The following is a 20,390-nucleotide window of genomic DNA, read 5'->3' as shown; positions in this document are numbered from 1 at the left end:
CAGATAGTTTAGTGTTATATTATGTACATAATATTAGTTTTAGTATTGTTAATATACAAAATGTATCAAAGTGGCCCCCTCATTCTTAAATTTTTATGTATGTGGCCCTCGCTGGAAGAATTTTGTACTCCCCCGTGCTAGACATATTTAATGAGTGTCCTTAATTGTACAATATTTCAGTTTAAAAAAACTCACATTTGTCAAAATAAACAGGTATCAAATAACCATAGTTGCATATTGCTTACACATAAAAAGTTTCCAAGACAGAAGCAAATGAAAAAATATCCAGTAACAAATGTGTCCGCATCATTTAATTTACTGTGTCATAGGCTTAATTTAATAAATTGCTGTGGACATTCGGTGTCACCAAAAAAAATATATATATATCATTCCACTTTATCTTGAAAACAGCATAAATCAATGATTAATAATAAATAGGTAAGTGTTTTTCATACTTTCCATTACTCTGTTTGAGTAATTACACTTGATCAAACATTTTCTAACATTACACACTACAAAGTAATACAAGTATTTAAGAGTCCTCCTGGTATCGTATCGGATCAATACACCAGGATCCAATATCAGTATCGAATCACAAGTGAAAAAGTTGTATCGAAGCACTCTTAGTCAAAATACAGAAACATTTGGCACACTTTAGCCCAGTAGTGTCCAAACTACCTGCCAATGTCTTCAATTTGGCCGGCGAGACATCATAGATTTAAAAAAGAACCTTACCCACAGGGAGATTGCATTCAATTTTGTAGTCATGAAAATTTTGATGTTGCTATTACGTCGCCATCCAGTGGAAAACATGAGTAATTCACTCTGAATAGCAAAATGCTTGGCATTGACTTCTTTGACCAAATGCAAACAACATTCCCTAGTCATGATGCAAAAACAACAATAATCTCACAAACACAACATGTCAACAGACATGGTCACACATAACTCAACCTGCTCACTGAACCTTTGTGGACATTATTAAAAAATTTACAGTAAAAAAAAAAAATCAAAATGACAACCATTACAAAGCATGATGGGACAAATCCATGTTTGGTGCATTTTAGCTGCTTGATATTTCTGATTGATTACAAAACTTTAAGGAGGTCATCATGAAAGTAAACATTGCTACATATACATATATATATATATATATATATATATATATACATATATATATATATATATATACATACAGATACACACACACACAAACACAAATATGAGTGTCCTTAATTGAATATATACTGTATATATGTAAAATTCTAAGCCCAATGCGAACCCCCAAGTCCAAAAGTTTGGACACCCCTGCTTTAGACAATATTTGCAAATGGTGATTAATCATGATTGGTTCCCTCCGGGTAATCCGGCTTCCTCCCACCTCCAAAGACATGCACCTGGGGATAGGTTGATTGGCAACGCTAAATTGGCCCAAGTGTGTGAATGTGAGTGTGAATGTTATCCGTCTATCTGTGTTGGCGACCTGTTCAGAGTGTACCCGAATGCAACTGAGTTAGGCTCTAGCACCCCCCGCGACCCCGAAAGGGACGAGCGGTAGGAAATGGATGGATGGATGATAATGAATTTGACAGACTTAGAAAATAATGTGTTCAGGGGCAAACTATCACCAACAACTCTATAGGCAGTGTTTTCAGTCGCATTTTAACATTCTTTAGTATCACACATGTTTAAAAAATGGATTGATATCAAGAATATTCCGTCTAATGACAAGGTGATTTGTTATTTTGGGGGTTCAGCTTTAAAGGTATTTATTTTTCTTTTTTTTGGACTCCATCTGTTGTCGTGCCATAGATTTTTTTTAAATACACTTGGAGGCATTAATACAATGTTTTTCCTTTCCCTGCAGTGGACAAGACAACTGGAACTGACCCCGCCCTACACTGTAAGTGCTTGTTTCTTCTCCTCACGCCGACTCAGGACACAAAGAAGAAAAGAAAGCCGATTAACTTTTAGCCATTGAATTTCCTGGATTGTTCCAGTTTTCCTGTTCAAGTCTTGATCGAATGATTCCAAAACCAAAAGGGAAGAAAGTCTAAAACAAACCGGAACTGTGAATTTCTGAACCTCCCCAATGTGGCCAACTGTCATTGATTCACATGACACAGCAGTCAAGCTTGTAACAATTATAATAATAATAATAATAATAATAATACATTATTTTATATCATAGATACTTTCATGTGTAGACTTATTGGTCATGGAGACACACGTGTACATTCTTTTTATATAATTTGTTCATGTTTGTTTTTCTAAAATATGTTTAGCATTTCCTTTCTTAGAAATAGCAGTTTCTCTCTTTACTGTACGACCGTAGCGAGCTAGCATCAATTGGGCTTATTAGTTATTTACTTACGTTTTGTAAGAATAGGTTGAGGAAGAGATTACATTTTTCTTCCAACGTTATAAAAAATGTTTAATATTGATGTTGTTGTGAGATGAATACGAAACCATCCAATCGACTTTAGCATAGCTTAGCTTAGCAACGGTAGATAGCACTTAAAGAGCTCACCAGCTAATATTATTTTTGGGTTAAAATGTCTTTTTTTTTGGCCATATCAAACAAAATAAAAAAGATAAAAAGCCAAACAGTTTTTAGAAGGAGGCTTGTTCCAGCGTTGATTTATTCAGAATTGGGCCTAAGAAACAATGAAAATATTAAGTCTGTGAGTAGCGTTGAACGGGCCCTCGGCAACCTTGCATTGCGGGCTTCACTCAATTCAGTCGACGTCCTGACCCATCGAAAACTACAGGAAGATCGGACAATGTGCATCAGTTTAAATTGAAGAAGTTATAAAAGTACCAATGATTGTCACACACACTAGGTGTGGTTAGAGTATCCTCTGCATTTGACACATCACTCCCTGGGAGATGAGGGGAGCAGTGAGCAGCAGCAATGGCCACGCCCGAGAATCATTTTGGTGATTTAACCCCCAATTCCAACCCTCGATTCTTAGTGAGGGCGAAACAGTGATATTTTTTCCCATTGTCAGAAATAAATGGGAAATTTATTTGGCTTTTAGACTATAAACTATATATTCCGGTCAAATTTGGAATAGTTTTGAGGGTTGACTCTATAGTATGTTAGTTTGTGAGCTGCTTCTACCAAGCCCATGCTAAGCTAGGCTAAGCTAACGAGAAGTCAAAACGCTGTATACCGCCATGTTGTTTTTGTAACAAACGTGAAAGAGTATGGATCAATGTTCTCACACTCCTAAATAAGCATTACACAATTACATATTAGCCACAGCTAGACTTACGGCCAACATGACAAACACAGCCCAGCAGGCACAATACATTGATACAACGTTGACTATACATACATGGCTTTTAAAGCTGACTTTGAAACAACGTTGCAAAATAGTTGTATGTGTATATTAAGACAATGTTGGTGAAATGACCACATTTTAATGGTCTAATCCAGTGGTTCTCAACATTTTTTCAGTGATGTACCTCCTGTGAACATTTTTCTAATTCAAGTACCCCCTTCTCAGAGCAAAGCGTTTTTGGTTGAAAAAAAGAGTTAAAGAAGTAAAATACAGCACTATGTCTTCAGTTTCTGGTTTATTAAATTGTATAACATTGTATGATCATTTGTAGTGGTCTTTCTTGAACAATTTGGAAAAATAGGATATAAAAATAACTAAAAACTTGTTGAAAAATAAACAAGTGATTCAATTATAAATAAAGATTTCTACACATAGAAGTAATCATCAACTTAAAGCGCCCTCTGGGTTTGTAATAGAAATCCATCTGGGTTTATGAACTTAATTCTAAACATTTATCCACAAAAAAAGAAATCTTTAACATCAATATTTATGGAACATGTCCACAAAATAAACTAGCTGTCAACACTGAATGTTGCCTTGTTGTATTTCTTTTTCAAAGTTTATGACCTTACATTCATATTTTGTTGAAGTATTATTCAATAAATATATTTAAAAAGGATTTTTGAATTGTTGCTATTTTTAGAATATTTAAAAAAAAATCTCATGTACCCCTTGGCATACCGTCAAGTACCCCCAGGGGTACACGTACCCCCATTTGAGAACCACTGGTGTAATCGTTGTCAAAAAGCATGTTTCAACGTTGTATTTGTGTTGTAAAATATTGGTTGGGAAATGACCAAAAATCAAAGGTCAAATCAATGTCAGAACCCAACATTGATTAAACGTCGTCAAAAAGCATGTTGTTGCTCAACATCAGGACCTAATTCAACAAGTTCTCAACGTTGTTTCAATGTCTTGAGCCTGCTGGGAGTAGGCTGAAAATAATACAACGTGTCTAACAATTCATTCTTTGTTTTTCTGGTTTGTTTGAAAAAGTGGAAGTTGCGGCGTCTGGGGACAAAATTTGGGAACACAAATCCTGAGTTGTGTCCTTGACCTCAGTAAAAAAAGTGGAGTCCAACACAAGTGTCTGCTTTGTCGCGAATGTAAACAGACGCTCTCAGTCCCATATATGAAGAGGTGGGAACATTTATGGTGGTTTTTGGGGTGATGACAGGTTTTACGCGGGCCGGGGAAGTGTGGGGGTGTATAGAGATGGCGTGATGCTGCTGCTTCCAATCTGAGGAGGATAACACAACACTTGTGTGTGGGTCCCAAAACTTTTATACCAGCTCCCATTTCCAGGTCTTTCTTTTTTCCTCTCCTTTTGAGTGACGGCTGTAAAAACAAAACTTCCTGATTGGTCGCAGGGCGCACGGCAGCAGACTAAACATTCCCGCCAGTCTTCCGCTTTTGTGTCCTTCAAACGGCTTGAAAGACCCCGTCTGTTTCACATCCCAACAACTAAAGAGACTTTGTGGGGTTACACCTGGGGATTAGACCGGGGAACATTTTGAGCCAATGCGGGGACGCAAAGCTCATTTGGCTGTTTTTAGATCATATATGCATTTAGGAGCATAAATGTTCTTCTGAAAACTCCTCCTCAGAAGTGGACATTTGTTTTTTGATCAAATTTGGATAAAACTGCTCTGTTATGCAAAACACAAATATCCACTGCAGAGGATACTAGTAATTTAACTCCTAATTTACTTTAATGTTGTGTATATATATATATATATATATATATATATATATATATACATATATATATATATATATATATATATATATATATATATATATGTGTGTGTATATATATATATAATATAAATAAATATATATTATATAAATACATATGTATTTGTATACACATATATGTAAATATAAATAAATGAAATAATAGTTTAAAAATATATATAAAATTAAAATATATGTTTATGTATATATACACATATATAGTATAAATACATATATATTATATAAATACATATATATGTACTTATATATATTGTGTTTGTTTGTTTTAACTATTATTTCGTTTATTTAAATCTGACAAAAGAAGAAGAAAAAACAATATAACAGAGTAAATGATGCATAAAAATATGATGATCATCCCGTCACTAATAATACCTAAAATAGTCAACGCCATTTTTGGTTACCTTCTTGATTAGTACTACCCCAAACACTAGTAGTTGTAGTAGATGTGTATGTATGCGTGTGTATATATATATATATATATATATATATATATATATATATATATATATATATTAGTGACATTTATATATCATATATGTAATAATATATTTTTGATTACTGATATTATTGTAATTTAATAAGCATAATATTAATACTGTCTTATTTTTTATTAACGCGTTATAACACATTATTTACAAGAATTTTTAATATGAAAAAAAGTGTTTTGCTCAAATTCATAATATTAATCTTTAAAAACCTTTTTTTGGCACCACACTCAACATAGTTGATTTACAGTATAGAGCACAATTTGTACACAAGGCAACTCAAAATGCTTTATAAAAAATTACAAGAAGGCAAAAATATAAATGAAATAATCAAAAATATAACCAAAGTTCAAATTTAAATCAAATTACAGTATATAGTCCTCATGAAGACAATTATAAAATAAGGTAACTTAAGTTTCGGTATTATGCTAAGAAAGAGGATATTAGGAGAATATTGTAATATTTCTGGAATCATTACATAAACAGTAGAACGTCATTTTTAAAAGGTCACACACAGTTTTGAACAATAAAGAAAAACTAATGGTATTCTAATGAGCAAAAAAAGGTCATGTGATTATGTTGTCACTAGAATCAGGCGTCGTTTCGCAGGATGCTTTTTTATATTATTTTATACAAATCAAGTAATCTTTCTCGGTGTTGATTATTTTTAAATGGCACAAGAATAGTTACAGTTGCTTAAAGAGAATACCGTATTTCCTTGAATTGCCACAGGGCATATAGTATGCGCCTGCCTTGAATTACTGCCTGGTCAAACTCGCTTCGCAAAATAATTAGCGCATGCTTAGTATTACCGCCTGGTCAAACTCGTCACGTCACGAGTGACACTTCCCCTGTCATCATTTTCAAAATGGGGGAGGCTGATTTCAATACCGGTAATATGAAATTGCATAAAGGGAAGAATATTAAGAGCTATTCAGTAGGATTTAAGGTCCAAGCTTGGGTCAAACTAAATTTTTTACTGCATGCCTTTGGTAAGTGCCGGAGTGAGAAGAGGTTTTAAAATAATTAGCGCGTGCTTACTTTTACCACATGCCTTTGGTAAGTGCGGGAGTGAAAAGAGGTTTTAAATTGATTAGCACCCTGGCGGCAATTCAAGGAAATACTGTACACGCTCTCATTTATTTATGCAAACAAGGAACACATATTACATTAATAACCATTTGGAGTCCGAGGAAGTTTTTTCCGGCATTCAAACAGATTTTAATTTTAAGATTTTAATTGTAGTGGTTTCGAACAAAAAGTTAAATAAATTATAAAAAAAAATCTAAAACTTACAATAAAAAAATAGTTTTTTTTGTCAAAATTAAAATTAGATTCTTTTTAACCCAAAATTAAACCCAATTTTTTGCACGATAAACTATTAAAATGATAATACTACTTCTAATAATAATTATAACAATATTTAACCTTAGTGGATTAAAAAATATATTTTTTTTAATTTTAGCAAAAAACAATTTTTAAAATTTTATTTTAATTTAGGACATCTTTTGTGTTAATAAAAAGGAATGAGAAATTATTAATTTGCTTAAATTTGCAGTACAGTGTTTTAACTGTACTGTAGAAGAAGCTGTTACAGAACCTCCAGGTTCTGTAACAGCTTCTTCCCTCAGGCCGTAAGACTCTTGAACACATCATAATTAAATTACCCCTTCAACTTCCCCCAAAATGGATTAACTCGCTGGAATAAAAAAGACAATATAACATACATCCATAAACATGGACGCATGTGAAAAAGTGCAACGTATTTATCTGTACAGTAATCTATTTATTTATATCTGCACCTTATTGCTTTTTTTTTTTATCTTGCACTACCAAGAGCTAATGCAACAAAATTTCGTTTCTTATTTGTACTGTAAAGTTCAAATTTGAATGACAATAAAGAGGAAGTCTAAGTCTAATAGGATATTATTGTTTTGTATTTGCTTCTTAAGCTTTAAAAGGGTTGCAGATGTGCTTTAACCAATCTAATAAATCTCGGCGACAAATATACTGTATACTGTACATATATTTATGTATGTTCTATTTGAGGAGGTGCGCTCCTCCATCAATAGTCAAAGAAGCTCCTATGTGGGATTATATAATGTGTCATGGAGCTTTTTCCCTTGGCTTCCTGCTGCTACTTCGGACCCGTCACAACCGCATTGACACCCCCTCCATCATGTCGGAGTGTATATCACGCGACCCTAATGTGTGTGCGCGTGTGTGTGTGTGAGGAGGAGGGGCTCCAGTTCACCTGAAGAATAGCATCTTTGTGAGCTTGAGCCTTATAAAGAGCCGCTCGGACGCATTTCGGCCCACCCAAATATCCCGTAATAATCATGAAGCCCCGAGCGCTTCTCCTCCTGCTGGCGGCCGTCGTTTGCGTGTCAAACGCTCAGACGAACAACAGCGTCAACGACAACAACAAGCAGCGTAGCATTTGGGACGAGCCCATCCGCTTCAGCACCAAGTCCAAGGACTCGTGCACCATGGTGGTGTCGGGGGCCGGGGACTACACCCGCCTGCGCGTGACCTGCAAAGGTCCCAGCCAGGGTCAGACGGCGGGGCGTTCCTACTACTGCGACTTCCAGGGGAAGCCCAACCTGTGCCGCGCCTACAGCCTCAACCCTCGCCACTACTTCACCCAGATGATGTGGGACCTCAGGAAACTCAGCCACGCCTGCCAGGGCGCCAAAATCTACCGGCCGTCAATGTGCAAGAAACACCCCGACGAGGTCCAGATGAGCTTCCTGGCCGCCTGGCCCAAGACCGCCAGCCCAAAACCCTCCAAGCCCGTACAGGAGTCGCCGCGTAAACCGGCGGCACCCGCCCAGGCCAAGCCCGCCGCTACTCAGAAGCCGGTCAGGCCTCAGCCCGTCAAGCCCCAGCCGGGAAAGATCCCCCAGACCAGGAAGACCACCCCCAAGCCTGCAAAGACCACCGCACGTCCCAGCGAGGTGCCTGAATCTAAAGCTTCCCGCATGGCCTCGGAGTACTGCTGGAAGAGCTTCCACGGCATCTGCTCCTACGTCATTGGCTGGTTCCACAACTAAACACAGGTCAGTCAACAATGATTATACGGCATTTTAAAACTGAAAGAATAGTTAAGCTTCCTAGCAGGATCCCTCTTCTTTTTGTTGCTAGGCAGAGTTCATCAGGTTCAACTTACAATTGTGCAGATATACTTGAAAGTATTTTTTTTTATATTCAATAATATATATATGTATTTTTTTGTAAATAAAACGTGTGTGTATATATATGTATGTATGTATATATATATATATATATATATATATACATACATACACACACACACACACGTTTTATTTAGAGAGAAAACATTTTTACTTGTATGGGAAATTTTAAAATAATCATTTTTAATTCAAATTTTGAATTGAGTCACTGCTTTGTTCAAAGTCCTTTATAATGTGTATATATATATGATTTATATGTATATTTTTTTATATGTATGTACAGTATATATGATTTATGTGTGTATATATATATGTATATATGTATGATTTATGTATACATAGATGATTTATATGTATATACATATGTATACATATATATGATTTATATATATGTACACATATAAAACATTTATATGTATATAATATGTATACACATATGTATGTATGTGTGTGTGTGTATATATATATATATATATATATGTACATATATATATATATATTTTTTTTCATTTTCTTTTTGTCATAGTATTTTGAAACAGAATTAAAAATGAAATATATATTTTCTATATTTGTCTTATAAAGTTGAAATCGATCTTAATAAGTGTCCATCATATGACATTTGCTCTTTCAGGTGGCAAACATCACTGAAGAACCCTTCACGTCCATCCTGGACCTCATATGGACTTGATACCGTTCAGACTTTTTTCCACAACAGTGTTTTGTACACAAATTAAAAATTTAAACCGTCATTTATCATCCTGCTGTGTTTTGTTTTCATAAATCTTTTTTTTTCTTCCTTTTTTTTGGTGCATTCAAAGGCGTCCTTGTTCGTGCTGCACGCCAGCCGCAAAGAAACATGTCTGCCGCCTGGCCCGTGCAGGAAGTTGTTGACATCGAAGATAACACACTTGAGCGCGGCGAAACACTCAACTCACTGTGTAGAAAGAACACAGGACGCCTGTGTGCGTGTGTATGTGCACGGTGTGTGTGTGTTATTACACTGCTCATTATTCCACAGCCAATCAGTCAGCTTGACCTTGTGACCTCAAAACCTACTGTGGTCCAAACAGTGGTGCTTTTGTACGAAAACAAATGGTGGTACTGCAGTATGTCAATAAACAGTAGTATCCTCAACCCTTATGATCATTTATTATTCATGTATACAGTGAATCTCCGTGCTATTGGATTCACTGCATATTCACATATTTCTTATATATATTTTAACTTTTATTTTATTTTTTATTTTTTTGGTGCAAAACAAAAAAATACATATATATAATATATATATATATATGTGTGTATACATATATATATATATATATATTTATTTTTTTTCATTTGGTGCAAAACAAGAAAAAATAAACAAAAAAAATATATATATATATATCAAAGTATATAGGGAATAAGTGGTAGAAAATGGATATATATATATATATATATATTAACTTTTATTTTTATTTTTTAATTTTTTTGGGGTGCAAAACAAAAAAATACATATTTTTATATATATATATATATACTTTTTTTTTTTCGTTTGGTGCAAAACAAGAAAAAAATAATATATATATATATAAAAGTATATAGGGAATAAGCGGTAGAAATGGATGGATGGATATATATATGTGTATATATATATATATATGTATATAATTTTTTTGTTTGGTACAAAAAAAATAAATATATATATATATTTTTTTCCGTTTGTTTTTTGTTTGGTGCATTCGTGCTTATTTCCAGAAAAAGGCAATTTTTTTTACATGTGAAAACTCATCTTATTCAAGTCTGTAATCATTTGTAAGTAAGTGATAATTAATCGTACAACATCATGTATATAATGACTTGATGTAAGTGTAAGATGGCGGCACATAGAAATTGGGGAGAATGGATGCCTGCTCCTGCTTGCTTTTGGTGAGTAACATCTTTAACACTATCCTAATACGTGATAACGATCCTTGATAATGATACTTAATATATGAAGAAATACAGTTTATTTGCTGTAATGGAGGTGTATACACGATTAGCTGCTTGCTAGTCAACCAGCTAACTAAAAATAAATAGTGTCATCCAAGGGGGATGTGTGTTTGTGATCGCTTCTAAAAGGCATAAATCGCCAATGGCAATCACGTATTTTTACATGAAATTGTTTAATACTGATCGATGGCTGACCAATCGGCACACCCCTAACAGAAACTGATTCTTGGTTTGGGGACCTGATTGATACGAGAGTTCATGGATCAACTTGTGTTGGTTGTACGATAAGAGTTTCACAAGTTTTTGTCGATAAATAAATGAATCCTACAAAAAAAACGTATTTTAAAAAACTAGCCTTTGACTTGACCTGAATTTAATGGTTTTTTGTTGCAGTAGCCTCACGATAGCGGTTAACACTGTTGAGTGTTGACAGATTCAGTCCAGTACATTACGACAGTACAACGGATAAAGAGATGCTGCTCCGTTACTGATTTAAGTAAAGTCTGAATGTGATTTTTACAGTTAGCGCCATCTTTTGACACTTCTTCCACTCCCGTCCTTGCACGCTACACCGCTACAACAAAGATGACGGGGAGAAGACGTTGCAGAAGGTGAGGCACGGAAATAAGAGCACCCATAAAACGGTGCATCCAAAGCGACTCTCAGTAAGAAAACAGAATCTGTGCAACATTTTGACCAAAGAACCACCATTACATGTTATGCAGACCACCATTTAGAAAAAAATTATAATAATGTGACTCCTTTAATGCGCCTTATAATCCGGAGCGCCTTATATATGAAAAAATATGGAACATAGACCATTTATTGGCAGTGCGCCTTATAATCCGGTGTGCCATATGGTCCGGAAAATATGGTATTTGTGATCGCTATTAAAAGGCATTAATCGGCAATGGCAATTACATAGTTTTTCATGAAAATTGTCTAATACTGATCGATAGCCGATCAATCGGCACACCCACAACAGAAATCGATTCTTGGTTTGGGCACTGGATTCCGCGGATGGTTACTCGAGTACGTGAATCGGCTTGTGTATGTCATACGATAATAGAGTTTCACAAGTTTTTGTCCATAAATGAATCCTACAAAAAAAAACGTATTTTAAAAAACTAACATTTGATTTGATCTGAATTTAATGGTGTTGTTGCAGTAGCCTCACGATAGCGGTTGACACTGTTGAGTGTTGACAGATTCAGTCCAGTACATTACAACAGTACAACAGATGAAGAGATGCTGCTCCGTTACTGGTTCAAGTAAAGTCTGAATGTGATTTTTACAGTTAGAGCCATCTTTTGACAGTTCTTCCACTCCCGTCCTTGCACGCTACACCGCTACAACAAAGATGACGGGGAGAAGACGTTGCCGAAGGTGAGCCACGTAAATAAGACCACCCACGAAACGGCGCATCCAGAGCGACTGTAAAAAAACAAAATCTATGCAAAATTTTGACCAAAGAACCACCATTACATGTTATGCAGACCACAAGAAAGTGTTTTACATTTAGAAAAAAATTATAATAATGTGACTCCTTTAATGCGCCTTATAATCCGGTGCGCCTTATATATGGAAAAAGATCGAAAATAGACCATTCATTGGCAGTGCGCCTTATAATCCGGTGCGCCATATGGTCCGGAAAAAAATGGTATTTGTGATCGCTATTAAAAGGCATTAATCAGCAATGGCAATCATGTAGTTTTTCATAAAAATTGTCTAATACTGATCGATGGCCGATCAATCGGCACACCCAAAAGAGAAATCGATTCTTGGTTAGGGCACTGGATTCCGCGAATGGTTACTCGAGTACGTTGATCGGCTTGTGTTGGTCGTACAATAATAGAGTTTCACAAGTTTTTGTCGATAAATGAATCCTACGAAAAAAACGTATTTTAAAAAACTAGCTATTGACTTGATCTGAATTTAATAGTGTTGTTGCAGTAGCCTCACGATAGCGGTTGACACTGTTGAGTGTTGACAGATTCAGTCCAGTACATTACGACAGTACAACGGATAAAGAGATGCTGCTCCGTTACTGATTTAAGTAAAGTCTGAATGTGATTTTTACAGTTAGCGCCGTCTTTTGACACTTCTTCCACTCCCGTCCTTGCACGCTACACCGCTACAACAAAGATGACGGGGAGAAGACGTTGCCGAAGGTGAGGCATGGAAATAAGACCACCCATAAAACAGTGCATCCAAAGCAACTCTCAGTAAGAAAACAGAATCTGTGCAACATTTTGACCAAATAATCACCATTACATGTTATGCAGACCACAAGAAAGTGTTTTACATTTAGAAAAAAATTATAATAATGTGACTCCTTTAATGCGCCTTATAATCCGGTGCGCCTTGTATATGAAAATAGATCGGACATAGACCATTTATTGGCAGTGCGCCTTATAATCCGGTGCGCCATATGGTCCGGAAAATATGGTATTTGTGATCGCTATTAAAAAGCATTAATCGGCAATGGCAATCACGTAGTTTTTCATGAAAATTGTGTAATACTGATCGATAGCCGATCAATCGGCACACCCAAAACAGAAATCGATTCTTGGTTTGGGCACTGGATTCCGTGGATGGTTACTCGAGTACGTGGATCGGCTTGTGTTGGTCGTACGATAATAGAGTTTCACAATTTTTTGTCGATAAATGAATCCTACAAAAAAAACTAGCATTTGACTTGACCTGAATTTAGTGGTGTTGTTGCAGTACCGCTTGCAGCCACACGATAGCGGTTGACACTGTTGAGTGTTGACAGGTTTACTAGAGGACAGGGGTCACCAACGCGGTACCAGAGGGCACCAGGTAGCCCGTAAGGACCAGATGAGTAGCCCGCTAGCCTGTTCTAAAAATAGCTCAAATAAAAGCACTTACCAGTGAGCTGCCTCTATTTTTGAAATTGTATTTATTTACTAGCAAGCTGGTCTTGCTTTGCTCAACATTTTTAATTCTAAGAGAGACAAAACTCAAATACAATTTGAAAATCCAAGAAAATATTTTAAAGACTTTGTCTTTACTTGTTTAATTAAATTCATTAATTTTTTTACTTTGTTTGTTATAACTTTCAGAAATACAATTTTAGAGAAAAAATACAACCTTAAAAATGATTTTAGGATTTTTAAACACATACCTTTTTACATTTTAAATTACTTCCTCTTCTTTCCTGACAATTTAAATCAATGTTCAAGTATTTTTTTTTTTATTGTAAAGAATATTAAATGCATTTTAAATTAATTCTTCATTTTAGCTTATGTTTTTTAGACAAAGAATATTTGTGAAATTATTTTCAAACTTATTATGATTAAAATTCCCCAAAAAATATTCTAGCAAATGTAGAACATCTGTAGAATCAAATTTAAGTCTTATTTCAAAGTCTTTTGAATTTCTTTAAAAAAAATTGTTCTGGAAAATCTAGAAGAAACAATGATTTGTCTTTTTTAGAAATCTAGCTTGGTCCAATTTGTTATATATTCTAACAAAGTGCAGATTGGATTTTAACCTATTTAAAACATCTCATCAAAATTCTAAAATTAATCTGAATCAGGAAAAATGACTAATGATGTTCCATAAGATCCGAATTAGCTAGTTTTTCTCCATTTTTTTCGGTTGATTTTGAATTTTAAAGAGTCAAAATTGAAGATAAACTATGTTTCAAAATTTAATTTTCATTTTTTTCGTGTTTTCTCCTCTTTTAAACCGTTCAGTTTAGTGTTTTTTTCATCTTTTATTCTCTCCAAAAAACCTTTTGTAAAAGGAAAACAAATGTACGACGGAATGACAAACAGAAATACCCATTTTTTTTATATATATAGATTTATTTATTAAAGGTAAATTGACCAAATTGGCTATTTCTGGCGATTTATTTAAGTGTGTATCAAACTGGTAGCTCTTTGCATTAATCAGTACCCAAGAAGTAGCTCTTGGTTTCAAAAAGGTTGGTGACCCCTGCTCTAATAATAACAATAATAATGGATTAGATTTATATCGCCCGATTGTAGCTGAGATAGGAATAAGCGCTAGAAAATGGATGGATGGATAGATTTATATCACGCTTTTCTATTGTTAGATACTCAAAGCGCTCACAGTGAAGTGGGAACCCATCATTCATTCACACCTGGTGGTGGTAAGCTACATCTGTAGCCACAGCTGCCCTGGGGTAGACTGACGGAAACGTGGCTGCCAGTTTGCGCCTACGGCCCCTCCGACCACCACCAATCATTCATTCACCAGTGTGAGCGGCACCGGGGGCAAAGGGTGAAGTGTCCTGCCCAAGGACACAACAACAGCGATTTGGATGTCAATAGGTGGGAAGCAAACCTGCAACCCTCAGGTTTCTGGCACGGCCGCTCTACCCACTACGCCATCTAGGACATTACTACCGTATAACAGTTTGACGTTTGGAGGCATGATCTCGCGGACATGCAGGAACATGTCCCAGCTGTGACTCATGAGTGAAGAAGAGTGCAACTTCCCACGCACAGAACCTCCCGGGTTCTTTGTCCGCTCATGCCCCTGCAAAGCCACGCCCCCTTGTGCTCTCCATGCTTTCATCTTTAAAAAATAACGGAGTAGCGGGAAAGTGCGTGTGTGCTGGTGGGTGAGTCATGCGTGGGCGTGCAGCAGCTATGAAAAGCAGCATGTGAGCCCATCTGAGGACCACAACAGTGGACCCGACTGGAACGCCCTGCTGATTGTCTTCATCGTCCTCCATTTGCTGTCGAAGATGCTGAAGACTCTGCTGACGCTCATGTGCCTCCTGGTTCTGGCCTGCGGGGTCAAGAGACGCGGCCCCGGGGCGTCTCCGCCGGTGGCCGGCCGGGGGAGGTTCCACCTCCACGGCACCATGAACTGCACCTGGGCGGCCCGGGAGAGCGACCCCGACTCTGTGAGGGTGTCTGTGAAGTGCGAGGACCCTGTGGCGCGTGTCCAAGGCGGGGGGACAGACATGGAGTGCGCCTATGACGGCAAGCCGCAGATCTGCCCGGCCTACCGCTCCGACCCCAAGGGCTTCTGGAAGCAGATGGGGCGCTCCTTCAAGAAGCTCGGGGAGGACACGTGCAAGGATGAGACTGCGCTGGTGAGGGCGAGCATGTGCAAGCGAGCCCCCCGCGACGCTCACTTCAAGCTGGACATCACGAGCTCTGTCATCAGCGCACAGTCCGGAGGTCAGGATCTCCCGCCCTCTGGCCCCCTCGCCACGCCCTGCCCTGAGACCAGGAGGCGGGCGGAGGAGTACTGCAGCAGCTCCCTGGCCAACCTGTGCGCCTTCTTTTTTATGATGATGCCGAATGACGACTGTTAGAAGTGAATTATATTTTTATATAGCGCTTTTTCTCTAGTGACTAAAAGCGCTTTTACATGGTGAAACCCAATATCTAATTTTTACATTTAAACCAGTGTGGGTGGCACTGGGAGCAGGTGGGTAAAGTGTCTTGCCCAAGGACACAACGCCAGGGACTAGGATGGCGGAAGCGGGGATCGAACCTGCAACCCTCAAGTTGCTGGCACGGCCGCTCTACCAACCGACCTATGCCGCCCCTGTTAGAACACTTGCTCGACCACTCGGTGGACATGATGTTTATTCCTTTGTCTTGTCTTGACAACTCAGTTGGCGCCATTGTCTCTCTTTTCAATATCTGTTTTATATTAAATACAGAGTACAATTTCTATTGTAAATCAAAATATATAAATAAAATGTTCTCATAACCCCTCACGCTGTCTTTGGGTAATTTCTGTGTCCTTAAAGGGGAACATTATCACAATTTCAGAAGGGTTAAAACCAATAAAAATCAGTTCCCACTGGTTTATTTTATTTTTCGAAGGTTTTTTCAAAATTGTATCTATCATGGAATATCCCGAAAAAAAGGCTTTAAAGTGCCTGATTTTCACTATCTGTGAAGCCACCGTCCATTTTCCTGTGACGTCATCCAGTGATGCCAATACAAACAACATGGCGGATAGCACAGCAAGATATAGCGATTAGCTCGGATTCAGACTCGGATTTCAGCGGCTTAAAGGGGAACATTATCACAATTTCAAAAGGGTTAAAAACAATAAAAATCAGTTCCCAGTGGCATGTTGTATTTTTTGAAGTTTTTTTCAAAATGTTACCGGTCTCCGAATATCCCTAAAAAAAGCTTTAAAGTGCTTGATTTTCGCTATTTGCGATGCGACTATCCATTTCCCTGTGATGTCATACAGTGCTGCCAACGTAAACAAACAATGGCAAATAGCACAGCAAGATATAGCGACATTAGCTCGGATTCAGACTCGGATTTCAGCGGCTTAAGTGATTCAACAGATTACGCATGTATTGAAACGGATCGTTGGAGTATGAAAGTATTGAAGAAGAAACTGAAGCTATTGAGTGAATAGCTATTGACGCTATTCATAGCCATAGCATGGCCGAATAGCTGCGTTAGCATCGCCGGTAAAATGTGCGGACCAAACGATCAAGACTTTCGCATCTTGTGACTCTGGAGCAACTTAAATCCGTCGATTGGTAAGTGGTTTTTTCGCATTAAATGTGGGTGGAAGGAAACGTAATATAGTTGCAAATGCATCTGCAGGTTATCCATACATCTCTGTGCCATGTCTGCTTTAGCACCGCCGGTAAATAGCATGATAGCATCGATTAGCGTAGCATGTTAGCATCGATTAGCATAGCATGTTAGCATCGATTAGCTGGCAGTCAACATCAACAAAACTCACCTTTGTGATTTCTGTGACTTTATCGTTGCAAATGCATCTGCAGGTTATCCATACATCTCTGTGCCATGTCTGCTTTAGCACCGCCGGTAAATAGCATGTTAGCGTCGATTAACGTAGCATGTTAGCATCGATTAGCTGGCAGTCACGCCGCGACCAAATATGTCTGCATAGCACATAAGTCAACATCAACAAAACTCACCTTTGTGATTTCGTTGACTTTATCGTTGCAAATGCATCTGCAGGTTATCCATACATCTCTGTGCCATGTCTGTCATCGCCGGTAAAATGTGCAGACACCCTGGCACATTCAATGGGTGTCTGGCGGCAGATTTCTTGCCACTTTCGCATCTTCGGTGCAACCCTCCTTGTTAGTGTTGTTACACCCTCCGACAACACACGAACGAGGCATGATGTCTCCAAGGTTCCAAAAAATAGTCGAAAAAAAGGAAAATAGCAGAGCTGAGACCCAATGTTTACAATGTGTTGAAAATTAAAATGGCGGCTGTATTACCTCGGCGACGTCACATTCTGACGTCATCGCCTCCAGCGCGATAAACAAAAGGGCGTTTAATTCGCCAAAATTCACCCATTTAGAGTTCGGAAATCGGTTAAAAAAATAAATGGTCTTTTTTCTGCACCATCAAGGTATATATTGACGCTTACATAGGTCTGGTGATAATGTTCCCCTTTAAGCGATTCAACAGATTACGCATGTATTGAAACGGATGGTTGGAGTGTGGAGGCGGAAATCGAAAACGAAATTGAAGAAGAAACTGAAGCTATTGAGCGAATAGCTATTGACGCTATTCGGCGATCGCCTTCTAACCAACGATTGAGTGTCGCAGGATATCCACACATCTCTGGGCCATGTCTGCCTAAGCATCGCCGGTAAAATGTACAGACCAAACGATCGGGACTTTAGCATCTTGTGACACTGGAGCAACTTAAATCCGTCGATTGGTAAGTGTTTGTTTGGCATTAAATGTGGGTGCAGGGAAAGGCTAGATGCAAATATAGCTACAAATGTACATACAGCTAGCCTAAATAACATGTTAGCATCGATTAACTGGCAGTCAGGCCGCGACCAAATATGTCTGATTAGCACATAAGTCAATAACATCAACAAAACTCACTTTTGTGATTTTGTGGACTCTATCGTTGGAAATGCAGCTGCAGGATATCCATACATCTCTGTGCCATGTCTGCCTTAGCATCGCCGGTAAAATGTGCGGACCAAACGATCGGGACTTTCGCATCTTGTGACACTGGAGCAACTTAAATCCGTCGATTGGTAAGTGTTTGTTTGGCATTAAATGTGGGCGTACATTAAATTTGTATGTACAAATGTAGACACAGCTAGCCTAAATAGCATGTTAGCATCGGTTAGCATGCCGTGCTATTCGATGCACACTCTACGTAAGTCAACTTGAATCCATCCCTGATCGTGTTCTTGTTACACCCTCCGACAACACACCGACGAGGCATGATGTTTCCAAAGTGCGGAAAACAGTCGAAAAAACGGAAAATAACAGAGCTGATTTGACTTGGTGTTTGTAATGTGTTTGAGAAAATGGCGGATTGACTACCGAGTGGTCCGTTTGCAAAAAATAGAAAGGCGTTTAATTCGCCAAAATTCACCCATTTAGAGTTCGGAAATCGGTTAAAAAAATATATGGTCTTTTTTCTGCACCATCAAGGTATATATTGACGCTTGCATAGGTCTGGTGATAATGTTCCCCTTTAAGTTTCAGCATGAATCACTTTTTGTAGTCCGACCATCCATCCATCCATCTTCTTCCGCTTATCCAAGGTCGGGTCACGGGGGCAGCAGCCTAAGCAGGGAAACCCTGACTTTACTCTCCCCAGCCATTTTGTCCAGCTCTTCCCCGGGGGATCCCGAGGCGTTCCCAGGCCAGCCGGGAGACATAGTCTTCCCAACGTGTCCTGGGTCTTCCCCGTGGTCTCCTACCGGTTGAACGTGCCCTAAACACCTCCCTAGGGAGGCGTTCGGGTGGCATCCTGACCAGAGGCCCGAACCACCTCATCTGGCTCTTTTCCATGTGAAGTAGCAGCGGCTTTACTTTGAGCTCCTCCCGGATGACAGAGCTTCTCACCCTATCTCTAAGGGAGACACGCGCCATATGTGTACTCGCAGATTAAATATCACGCCAGTTGTTAAGTTTCAGCATGAATCACATTTTGTAGTCCGACCAATTAAAAATAAGAAAACAAAAATAATGTTTTTTTGTTTGTGCAAAAGAAACAATCTCCAACACATTTGGGGCATTTGTCATTGTGCCCTCTGATTAGGCTGAGCATATTCTGAAATCCCAAAAAGAGGACACATATATGCGTGCCAAGGCGGGTAAAACGCAAAGGCCCGGAGTAGATGAAAATTTACCAATGATACTTGAACTTGGTTTATAAATAATATATTTATTTAAATAAAGCATTTTTTCTCCTCTGTTGACAGCAGTGTTGGCGCGAGGAATTTTCAAAATGTGTCCACATTTTCCAAAAACAGTTTGAAATGTGGACTCGTCAGACCACCGAACACTTTTCCACTTGGCCTCATTCCATCTTAAATGAGCTTGGGCCCAGCGAAGCCGGCGGTGTTTCTGGGTGTTGTTGATCAATCAATCAATCAATCAATGTTTACTTATATAGCCCTAAATCACTAGTGTCTCAAAGGGCTGCACAAACCACCACGACATCCTCGGTAGGCCCACATAAGGGCAAGGAAAACTCACACCCAGTGGGACATCGGTGACAATAATGATCCAGTGGGACGTCTGTGACAATAATGACTATGAGAACCTTAGAGAGGAGGAAAGCAATGGATGTCGAGCGGGTCTAACATGATACTGTGAAAGTTCAATCCACAATGATAAATGGCTTTCGCTTTG

The 20,390-nt window shown here is 38.2% G+C and overlaps 3 protein-coding genes across 9 annotated transcripts in view; all 3 read left to right on the top strand.

Moving 5' to 3' along the window:
* Positions 1-5,031, top strand: part of prom1b (prominin 1 b) — a 65,608-nt gene extending 60,577 nt beyond the window's left edge. For 4 of the 7 annotated variants that reach the window (XM_061912629.1, XM_061912619.1, XM_061912612.1 and 1 more), the window contains one exon: positions 1,868-5,030. Coding sequence is in view for 1 of the 7 variants with exons in the window: in XM_061912645.1 (XP_061768629.1) it covers positions 1,868-1,889 (22 nt within the window). In the remaining 6 variants the exon portion in view is untranslated. Of the gene's footprint in view, positions 1-1,867 lie in introns of all 7 variants that reach the window. The other 3 variants (XM_061912654.1, XM_061912638.1, XM_061912645.1) reach the window with 2 other exon arrangements.
* A 627-nt stretch (positions 5,032-5,658) lies between these two features.
* On the top strand, positions 5,659-9,540 carry fgfbp2b (fibroblast growth factor binding protein 2b). Its single transcript, XM_061912593.1, has 2 exons — positions 5,659-8,649; positions 9,416-9,540. Exon 1 carries the CDS (start codon positions 7,930-7,932, stop codon positions 8,641-8,643), a length of 714 nt encoding a protein of 237 aa, XP_061768577.1. The 5' UTR covers positions 5,659-7,929; the 3' UTR covers positions 8,644-8,649; positions 9,416-9,540.
* A 5,825-nt stretch (positions 9,541-15,365) lies between these two features.
* Positions 15,366-16,486, top strand: fgfbp1b (fibroblast growth factor binding protein 1b). The gene has a single exon (XM_061882804.1). The coding sequence runs from the start codon at positions 15,497-15,499 to the stop codon at positions 16,073-16,075; it is 579 nt and encodes a 192-aa protein (XP_061738788.1). The 5' UTR covers positions 15,366-15,496; the 3' UTR covers positions 16,076-16,486.
* Positions 16,487-20,390: the final 3,904 nt, after the last annotated feature.

Source organism: Nerophis ophidion, linkage group LG01 (genome assembly GCF_033978795.1).
Source record: "Nerophis ophidion isolate RoL-2023_Sa linkage group LG01, RoL_Noph_v1.0, whole genome shotgun sequence".
Lineage (NCBI taxonomy): Eukaryota > Metazoa > Chordata > Actinopteri > Syngnathiformes > Syngnathidae > Nerophis > Nerophis ophidion.
The sequence above is the reverse complement of the archived record's forward strand: the minus strand, read 5'-3'. Positions and strand labels throughout refer to the sequence as shown.